Below are 11343 nucleotides of genomic sequence, written 5' to 3' on the forward strand. Positions count from 1 at the left end.
TCTGCCAGGTTCTGTTCCCTGTTATGTTGCTATAAATTGCTATTCCACAGCCTTGCAGTGCCTTGATCTGTTCTAGAACCAAAACACACGTAGGAACGCATGCAGGCGCACACACACTTTACCTACAATAGCCTCAAAACTACAGCCCGTCCCCCCGTCCCCCGTCCCCCCCGTCCCCCGTCCCACACACAACCCCCTCCTCCCGTCCCACCTGCCTCCAACAGGCCGCCAAGTTGAAGCGGTGATTGAGGGATCAATGAGAAGGGAGGGGCAGTGTGGCAGACCAGGTAACCTGTCTCTCTGATTGGATATCGACTCCCCTCAATGGGGCCTGAGTGGTGGAATTATGTTGTCACGGCGACTCAACAATTTGTGTCTGTGGTAGAATAAAGAAACAGCAATTCTCCCCTGTGTCTGTGACATCGATTCTCATTCTGGATCTGCAGACTACCTGGTGGGGGAGCGACAAGGAGTGTGTGCGTGTGTGTGCATGTGGGTGTGTGTGTGTGTGTGTGTGGGTGTGTGTGTTTTCACGTGCATGTGTGTGGTCTCTGTCCTGATTAACTGACAAATGCGTTTCCTCAGACAGCCAGTGGTCTTCAGAGTGTGGACACAGCTGTGTTAGAATAGCTCACTCGTCCACAGCATCTCATTATTATACAAGCTCCACCCTGCCAGAAAGAACAATCAATACTCACCCATTGATTCTGCCTAGTCTTAGATCTGCCTATAAATGACCAGCCATTAATAATTCCAGCCAAATGTAGTTCATTTCCCACTCAGGGAAAGGGATTCCTAGCCCAGACAGCCAAGGCTACTGAGCGGTAATTGTGTTGCTATACTCCACTACTGAGCTGTGTGACAGGAGCCGTCTGGGTGTCAGTATTCTCAGTATGAGTGCGTGTGTTGTCTCACCAGGGCAGAGTAGGGGGTTTGGCCAGTAGACCCTGTAGGAAGTCCCACTCCACGCTCACACACTTTCCATCACTGACGAATGGCATGGTAGCCATCCTCCAATCATACGCAGCCGCCACCTCTAACGCAGGCTGCGATTGGTAGAGGCTGTGACAGGCTCAGACCCCCTGCAGGAGTGAGGAAGTGAGAGAGAGAGAGAGAGAGAGAGAGAGAGAGAATGGGTATAAAGGATTAAGTTCAGTAGCACACACACACACAACAGGCAGGTAGGGTAACCTAGTGGTCAACAGCCATTAAAACAAAAAGTTGCTAGTTCTAATCCCATCTGATGTCCTGTCCCTGACCACGACAGTTAACCCTAATTGTTCCCAGGTAGTTGCTGATAGAATACATACATGTAGAATACATATGTACATATTTATAAACCGGGTGGTTATTGGATGATGGTCGTTGTGTATGAAACAGGTATGTTTCAGGTATCACCTCACTTTTTACTGCTTTAACTGAGTTGGTGACCAGTTGATACGAGCTTTAGGGTATCTCGTAGTATACTGCCAGTATAAGAATACCTCTTAGCTATGGTATATTGGCCATATACCAAACCCCCTCGTGCCATGTTGTTCACCATCCACCCCTCCCTGTGTCCTGGCTACATTGTGAACACTGGTGCTTCATCTTGTTAACATCATTCTGTATCTTCCACAGTGGTTACTGCATAGGAGCCGACTCCTACTTGGATGACCGGCTTGGTTGTGTTTTTATTTCATTGTAGTCGGGCTGAAGTGATGCTTACGCTTGCATTAGTTCATTTAATGAAGTGCATCGTTTAGGGACATGGATAGCAACCTCTGCTCCACCCACAGCAACGTCCGCGGTGATGTCTTGGTAACCAGTGAAACACCCGCCTTGTATCCTCCAGTTCTACAGCCAGTTGGCCAGCCTCCCCGCCGGCCCCTCTCCCCCCGCTCTGCTGACATTTCAAGCGTCAGGGTGGCCTGCAGCAGCCCTGCGTCCTGCCCTGCAGCCAGAGTACCCTCCACACCACAGGGTGAGCAGTACCAGTCAGACTGGGTTCAGGGTCTGGCCGGGGCAGTGTGCTGGGATGTGTCTGGTCAGACTGGGTTCAGGGTCTGGCCGGGGCAGCGTGCTGGGATGTGACTGGTCAGACTGGGTTCAGGGTCTGGCCGGTTCCAGCGTGCTAGGATGTGACTGGTCAGACTGGACTGGACAATGATCGGTTTAAGTTCACATTTCTGTGACGACCCAAGCTGTACCTTGGTGTGTTCCCGGGGCACCTCTGAGGGAGGTACATCCCATCCTGTGACCTGCCCGGGTAAATACATGGCATTGTGTGAGAGGAAAACAGTTCCACTAAGGGCCTGGACATCATCCCTCTCTATCACTCTCACTTTCTCTAACATTCCATCTCTCTCTCTATCCCCTTGTCTCTCTTTTTATTACTTTCTCTGTCTCATTTGTTCACATTCTCTCTCTCCCCCGTCACACTCCCTCTTTCACAGAGTACGTACAACCATCCCTATCTCCCTATACCAACCATCTTTCTCTCCATTAAACCCTCCCCCCACACCATCTCCCTACTGGTGTGACAGACACACCGTCCGCTCTGTCCATACCTGTAAGTTTATCTCTTAATTGACTCTATCTGTCCTTATCTAATCTGTCTCTCCATCAGCTGTGCGTCTCCCTCTATCTCTGAGCACAGCGGCCAGGCAGCAGAGTGGCAGAGCGGAGCGTAATGGATGGGGCCTCCAAAGTCATTATTCAATCAGCTTCGTAACCTTGTCGCAGGTTAGGGGGCTAGAAATGCACTCGCCCCAAATGTCTCCAACTGTGCTTTCGGCTGAAAGTCAACCGTGCGGAGGCTTTCACTTAGGAACGGGGGACAAAACCCACTGTATCGGCTGAGACCGGGCCGAGGGAAACAGAACGCACGTGGCCAGAAGCCCAGTACACGACGAGATCGGCTTCAGCAAATACATTTGCTGCAGTGATTCCAGCATTACACGTCAAAAACACACCAGTGGGGATTGTGATGCTATTTACCAAATAGTGGTTCCTACAGGCTTTCGACAAACTGTTTAAGCCCTTGCTCAGGATCACCAGTGGTCCGGTCATTTGGGGGTCACCAAGACTTATGATCGGGTCTTGCGACATTTCTTTTGGCCCGGTTTAAAACAGGGATGTGGCTCAGTACTGTCGGACATGCCACACCTGCCAGGTAACTGGAAAAACCAAACCAGGTTATTCCTCCCGCTCCTCTTTGTCCCACACCGGCCATAGGCCAATCGTAGGAACATGTGGTAGTTGATTATGTAGGACCATTAGATAACAACCGGTGTCAGGACTCAATATAGGAAGGTGCGTATGTGTACCTGTGTGTCCAAGCTGAGGTGTGTGGTGTGATCCTGCGTGTGAGACGTGCAGCGTGGGCCTGGGTGGGAGTGCGTTTCCAGCCCTGGACCTCACCCCTGGACGCCCGCTCGCTCGGTGTGTTCATTGGTTTGGCCGAACGGCTGTTTGTTTTCACCGGGGACGTTTAATTAGGGCCTCCAGCTGTCAGATGTTGGTTAGGATGTATCGCCCCCACCCCCCACATGGAACTTTGACTGGGTGGGGGGGGGCTCAGGCAAATGAACACATTTAAGACAAGCAGCACGCAGACAATGGCCCACTGCATTACCACCGGATCCCCGGGCGGCAGGGAAATGGCTTCTTTATGCCTCCTGCTTCTCCCCTTGAGTCCCATAGAAGTTCTGGCCAAGGCTAGGGAGGGGATGTGTCTAAATATCAGCCAAGACCCGGGCCGTGCGCACTGTTCACCCCAGGGACACAGGCCAGGGACACCGGCTGACCCGCTTACAACAGTTGGAGCAGAATAGGTCTGGGTGGAAAATGCATTTGCATTTATTTGCTATTAAAAGAATTTTTTTGAGTATTACACAATAGCGCGGCTAAAATCAACCAAGTGCATTTTTGGTTACATATTAATAGTCTGTTACAACAACCACTGGTCAAAATACTTTCACAAATCTTTGAAATGTATTTAAATATACTGAAGATTATTTAAATCACTCAATGTATGAATATAATAGAATCAAATGTTTGTCGTTCCCCTTAAATTATTTTGAATGCGTTAAACAGTTCACACCCCGGCCAACTAACACTGGCCTGTTGGACTGATAGGGCTTTAACACCAGGAAAGACTACGGCCGCACCCCTTTATGTCATTAGCTTTATTCTTCCAAGGACCTTACACAATAATCAATATTTTCAGGAGAAGTGATGGCTTAAACCAGCTGGCTAATTCTCAACCGCTGTCCCTGGGCTGGTAATTAAAAAGACACTGAAAATGGGGACACATTTAAACCTGTCCTTGCGATGCTACGCAGTTTCTCCACCTCCCCTTCACCCACTGGCTTTCTGTCTGGAAATGTTCACTGTACTGTAGGATTGGTACGTTGCCCAACAAACAAGACGGTTAGTGGCAGGACCTTGCAGGCCCCACAGAGATGGGAGAACCTTCCAAACCGCACAGATGCCAAAACGTATCCGTATCAATCATGTCGACCGGAGCGGTGTATTGCTTATTGAATGTGAAATGTGCTCTTCCCTTGGGTGTTATCACGTTGATGAACAGACGTTAATGAGTAGCTGGAGTGGCCATAAACACAGAGCCCAGATATTTCAGATCTTTTTTTTTGCACTTATCGGGCCTCCACAAAGCTGATGCAAGAACATTTGGAAGTCAGATGTTTCTCTGGAATTCCTTCAACCGGTGATCAATCCAACTCTGCCAGACGTCATGATCCCTCTCCATCCTTCTGGTTCAGTATTCTGGTCCTCGGCAGCCCCACCGCCTCCACACTGGACCGCGTCTGACCTTGACTGCTTCGGATCGTTCCGGGCCCAAGGTTCTTTCCAACTCTCAAGGGCTTCGGCACTCCAGTCCGCCCACAACCCCTCCCTGTCCTCCCCAATCCCCAACCCCCGCCTGGGTCATTAATTATCTAATGGAATCAATACGCTGTTAGATTAGACCCGAGTGACCCCGCCCCCATGTATCGCCAAGACAACGAGGGATGGAGGGATGAAACAGAACAAACTGAGTGGCCACGAGGGAATGACATTGGTTTGGGGTTCACAATTCCTAAACAAATGCTCTATAGCTGAATTAACAGAGGAAACTAACATGAACCTTGAGGAGAGGACAGACGGAGAGAAGGATGGATGGAGGGAAGGATGGATGGAGGATGGAGGGAAGGGAAATGGATTAGAACTGATATTAACATGTTTGGGAGGTGATGAGAGAGGGATGAGTGGAGAGAGATGGGGAGGGAGAGAATAACAGAGGGGGAATGAAAGGAGGTATAGTGGGGTGGAGTAATCGAGGAAAAGGAGTAGAGGGAGGTTTGCTAATGTTCACCTATACTAATCGATAGCGCTCTCCCTCCTGCTCTTTTATAACATAAGGCCTCAGTAGGCTGGCTTTGATGTCCCAGTCCACACGGACACATTGCAACAGAAAATCCATGCATCTCCATGACGATGATCCACTGCGGACCGGAGCCGTGAGTTACCACGGTGAAGCCGCGAGAGAACACGCAGCCACCTGAGCAGCCTCACATGACAGTAGCCCTGACGGGCCCAGCATTAGCATGAGACAGGGCCTGTGCAGGGACACTGAAGTCACACTGAGCAGCGCAATAACTGAAGGCCTTTTGGAACACAACAAGAGGCGCAATGTTAATGTTTAGTTGAAGCAATACATAGAGTGTATTGAAAGAAATCCCCACACTACTACCCCAGATAGGGAGAACATCACCATGCTCAAAATAACGTGAGACCAGTGGAACACACAGGAACACGCACGCACGCAATAAATGAAAAATGCATACATTCTATTGACACATGACAAGTGGGAATATTTGAGTAATTATTCAATATGTGTTTATTGTATCCTTGTCGATTTGTGGACAGAAAAAGTTTTTTTTTAAATTGTTTAAGCAACTCATTATGCCCTGATGAAGACAACTTGTCTGTGGAAATGCTCACAATAAATTTTTGCATCGAAGTATTTAGGGTGTGCGGTTCTTTCTTTTTTAATACACCATCTAACCATTGCACTTTTCAAATATGTTGTATAAAGCAAGGCGCTGTTTTCATGTGTAATTGAATATTCTCGAGGCGCAACATTCATTACAGCAGATTTTTCTGAAATAACGATAAACCCACATGCAAGCATCAATAAATGTAAATACAGTACCAATATTGTCTAATACCTATATACATTTGTTCGGAATTCATGTGGGCGTGTGTGTGTATGTAGGCAAGTGTGTGTTTCTGTGTGTATACCAGGCGGGCATGTGTGTGTGTGTGTGTGTGTGCGTGTGTGTGAATCTCTGGGCCGCTGGCTCCCTGCAGGCCTGTGTGTGTGTGAGTGAGTGACAGCAGAGGTTATGTAAGGAGCCACAGTGGGCTGAGTGGACAGTCTGACCGGAGATCAGGTCAGCAGAGTGTGACACTAAACACATCTCACTGACACCGAGCTGACACTCTCTGTCACTGACGCAGCCACTGTCTGTCAACACTCACACACCGAGCCAGCCAGCAAGAAGAGCGTGTGTGTGTGCGTCAGAAATCTGAGCGTGTGTGTCCGTCTGACTTTTCTGACTGTGAGTCCACAGTCAAGGAAGCCAGAATATCCAGCGTTTTTGGTTAAACTGTTTCCCCTACGAATCTTCTTAACTCCGGTAATTAGTCTCCAAAAGGACATTTCAGCAACTATCTTTCAATGTTTCCTGTCGCATACACAACTACCATATATGTCAACATCACTGCTACTGTAACCAGTCAGATTGGTTCCAGAGAACATCTCCCCTCTCCCTCTACAGGGTGATGGCCTCTCAGAACCCCTGTCAGCTCATTGCTGTTGAAAGTTAGTTCATTGATACGTTATTCAACAGCGCAGAAATTCATAAATCATGACCAGGGTGCCAAAACTGATCCCTTCACCCAAGCTTCTCTTCAAACCGTGGTATAAAAGTAGTTTTTTGCCAAGCTTGTTGGATATTATTTTTTATTTCTTTTTGAATAAATGCTATATTAGAGCGTTTTTGCTGAGACAGACTTGACAACAGGGAAGAAGGACGTGGAAAGGGTTGACGCGGGGATTGAACCCCGGTCTCTGGTGTTGCGTAAATGGAGCCTGAACTCCATTTCATGTTCTCGCTAGTAAGAAAGAGGACATGGTCTCAAATCTCCAACCAAAACACATGGAGATTAAAAGCAGTTAAAAAGGTCCATCAGCAGTTACTGATTGTTTGGGACAATGTGTATCTTGTCCTTCCAGAGCCTATTGAACTGAGTGGATCATTGCTCTGAAGAAAAAAGCCTGCAGCTGTGACACCAATCATGTCTGGAGAAGCAATAGATCTCATGCTTCTATTGATACAGGTACAACCGCCACAGCCCTAAAACTTGTACTAAAATAAAACACGGACGGCGTGGCTGGTTTGTCAATAGACGAATGAGCAGGTGGTGCCGTCCAGAGACTGACGAGATGTTGCTGTGGCCCACAACCCTCACAGAAACACAGTCAGTTAGTGTTGACTCACACACAACCCTCACAGAAACACAGTCAGTTACACACAACCCTCACAGAAACACAGTCAGTTAGTGTTGACTCACACACAACCCTCACAGAAACACAGTCAGTTAGTGTCAACTTATACACAACCCTCACAGAAACACAGTCAGTTAGTGTTGACTCATATACAACCCTCACAGAAACACAGTCAGTTAGTGTTGACTTACACACAACCCTCACAGAAACACAGTCAGTTAGTGTCAACTTATACACAACCCTCACAGAAACACAGTCAGTTAGTGTTGACTCACACACAACCCTCACAGAAACACAGTCAGTTAGTGTTGACTCACACACAACCCTCACAGAAACACAGTCAGTTAGTGTTGACTCACACACAACCCTCACAGAAACACAGTCAGTTAGTGTCAACTTACACACAACCCTCACAGAAACACAGTCAGTTAGTGTCAACTTACACACAACCCTCACAGAAACACAGCCAGTTAATGTCGACACACACAACCCTCACAGAACCACAATCAGTTAGTGTCAACATATACACAACTCTCAAAGAAACACAGTCAGTTAGTCTCGGCTTATACACAACCCTTACAGAAACACAGTCAGTTAGTCTCGGCTTATACACAACCCTCAAAGAAACACCAGGGAAACCCACATGGAGAAACACTGATCCCTGAGGCTTGAGGTACTAACAGACTCACACACACACACACACACACACCCTCTCTCAATCATACAAACATAACAAATACCCTCACATCAGCAAAACATTGTAATTACTATTAGGCACCAGACATTTTGTTACAGTCATTTACTCAATGAGATCCACCTGCTGTTTGCCCCATAAAGAACCCCAGTCATCCTGCCAGCAAGGAGGGATTTCAGTCACCTACTAACACTACTCAAAAATGACAAGCCAGGAACGTAATATGAAATGATGCTCTTTATATGTATATATTATATGTATATATAACATTATTAGGCTTTCTACACATTATTTAGCATTTATATATATATGCTAAATAATGTGTAGAAAGCCTAATAAAATTTTATAATTATAATAATTGTAGTGGTTGTAATGCATCAGTAACAACATTTATATTATTAATATTCATAATAATAAACATAATCATCAGAGGTTGACCTTTTAGTGTACTGGCAAAAAAAATTAATATGAAACTGATAATTCCCTTCTCAGTTTTGCAAACTCATCCAGTAGGGATTTTTAATTAAAGCAACATCAATAGTAAATATATAGCATATATTTATACCTAGACATAATTTAGAATTAAAAGAAAGCAAATATATACAGGTTAATAATTATTTAGCTTTATATTTAGATCTTTTATTTAGATGATTTTATCAAAATGATCACATATTCATTCATTCTAAAAATAGTGACACTACTCTGTCATATTTATTGAAACAATATTGCTTATCTGGCAATTAAACAAATTAAATTACACTAGTTAAAATATAAATTTCGACCAAATTAACTGTTTTACGATTTGGATATCGAAAATTTACCTAAGACACGTTTCATTGCTTATAACATCAACTTTCTCAACTTTGTTTAGAAATAGAGTAGCTGACTTCCCCTAAACTCTGAAATAATTAATTTTGTCAAATGACATCTTAATATACTTTTAAACCGACACACCTCTTTTACTCGGTGACACTCAGCAGAATGTTAGAATGTCAGACAGCATTTCTACAACTCAATTTATTATACAGGGGAAGTTTGTGGAGAACGTCTGTGTGACAGTATGCGTATGTCTGTGTCTCTGTGTGTGTTTGTCTGTGTCTCTGTGTGTGTTTGTATGTGTCTCTGTGTGTGTTTGTATGTGTCTCTGTGTGTGTTTGTATGTGTCTCTGTGTGTGTTTGTATGTGTGCGTACACTGACCAAAAGTTGGTCCAGGATGCACTCACCTGATGGGCATTTCCAGCGTTGACTCCTCTACTCTGACAGCACACACTTTCTCCTCTTCCTCCTCTGTCCCTCCTCCTCTCAGACCACTCAAAAGGGCCGGGGTCCCCTGCTCCCACACTTGGGGTGGGCTGGCTGGGTGGGGGGGGGGGTTTGGACCGGGTAAAGGCACAACAATCCCCTCACGCTCAAAAAAGACCTGAACCCGCAAGGCAGGCAGGCAGGCAGGCAGGCAGGCAGGTGGACAGGCAGGCGGACACCCCGCAGAATCCCGGGCACAAGCGTGCGTGAGCGTGTGTGAGAATGTTTGTATGTGTGTGGGTGCGTGTGGGTGTGTGAGTGTGTGGGGTGTGTGTGTGTGTGTGTGTGTGTGTGTGAGCGAGATAGAGCACGCAAGTGGTGCTAGCTGATGAAGAAAAGAAGCTACGCTGGCTCACTTCACTAACACTCTGCTCTCTCCGCTGCTTCTCAGAGATGAACTAGGATTAGGAGACAGCCAGCGTGAGATTCTCTCTCCCTGGCCAGCATGCTCCCTCCCTCTCTCCAACTCCACCTCGCTCCCTCTCCCACTCACTCGCTGCCTTCGCTGAGCTTCTTTCTTTTCATTTCCTCTTGGGAAAGCCGCGCACACCGGTTGGCTCTCTCTCTCTTCCCCTCAATCGCTAGTAAATATAAAAGGCATGCTTGTACAGCCAGTCTCTCGGTCCCTCTCTCCCTCGGTCTCTCTCTCTCTCTCTCTGTGTGTCTCCTGCTTTCGTTTACCCCCTCCTTCTCCTGCCCCTCACTTTCTTTCTCACTGTCAAAGCTGCCTTTCAAATGCTGATTAGCAGGGAGCGTAAAAGACAGAGCAAAAGAGAGAGAGAGTGAGAGAGAGAGTGAGAATCAGAGAGAGAGAGGGTGGGAGGGAGGGAGGGTGTGTGTGTGACTGAAACAAGTGGGAGATTCCATCACATACAAACACATTGTAAAGCAGGTCTCTATCTCATACACAGTCAATCCAACAAACACTTCCCCATTATACACACAAAGGAGCATCTGCAAGACACTCACCCAGAGGAGGCACATGAACACGCATTCACACAAACACACACAGACACACACACAAGTTTGTATGGCTATCCTCATGGGGACCAGAGAATAGAAAAATCGCATGCTCCCTTGTCCTAATCTTAACCCTAACCCTTACCCTAACCCTAACCCTAACCTTAACCCTAACCCTAACCCTAACCTTAACCTCAATAAAGTAACATTTATGCCTAAACATTACCTAGATGTAACACCTAACCTTAACCCTAAACTTAACCAACAAGGCCTGGACCTTAAACAAACCCCAATTGTAACTCTAAAATTAATTGTAAGTTTGACCGTAAATTGACTTTTGCCTCATGTGGACCGGCAAAAGGTCCCCATGAGTCACATTTTTTTCTGGTTTTACAAATGTCCCCATGAGTATAGTTAGACCTAAAATACAGACAGACACACACACACACACACAGACACACACACACAAACACATTCACGCACAGAAGCATGTGCATACATGAGCAAATAATCACATTCAGAGACTCACTCAAGTACTCTCTCCCGCCAACCTCCCTCCCTCCCTCCCCCCATCCCCCTCTCCTCTGTTCGTTCCCCTTGCCCTCAAACACTACTCAGAATATTGATACATCACCCCCCCCCTCCTTTTTTCTCTCCGTCTCTCTCTCTTCCTCCATCACTCACTTTCTCCACTGAATACTGATAGGCGGTCTACTCCGTGGTCTGGGTTTCAAATCTCTTCCCCCCTCTCTCCCTCTTTCTCTTCTCTCTTTCTTTCTGTCACTCCCTTTCCCCCGCCCTCCTGCTAAATTCAGCAAAAAAAGAAAA

At 46.6% G+C, this 11343-nt stretch overlaps 1 protein-coding gene across 2 annotated transcripts in view; it reads right to left on the minus strand.

Annotated features, from left to right (window-relative positions):
• The window catches only part of npas1 (neuronal PAS domain protein 1), a 33502-nt gene extending 23320 nt beyond the window's left edge, over positions 1-10182 (minus strand). For both annotated transcript variants that reach the window (XM_010872839.5, XM_010872832.5), the window contains exons 1-2: positions 9477-10182; positions 916-1082 (exon numbers count right to left, since the gene is read on the minus strand). In XM_010872839.5, the coding sequence (XP_010871141.3) occupies positions 916-1010 (95 nt within the window). In that variant the 5' untranslated portion in view covers positions 1011-1082; positions 9477-10182. The remainder of the gene's footprint in view (positions 1-915; positions 1083-9476) is intronic.
• Positions 10183-11343: the final 1161 nt, after the last annotated feature.

Source organism: Esox lucius, chromosome 1 (genome assembly GCF_011004845.1).
Source record: "Esox lucius isolate fEsoLuc1 chromosome 1, fEsoLuc1.pri, whole genome shotgun sequence".
Classification (NCBI taxonomy): domain Eukaryota; kingdom Metazoa; phylum Chordata; class Actinopteri; order Esociformes; family Esocidae; genus Esox; species Esox lucius.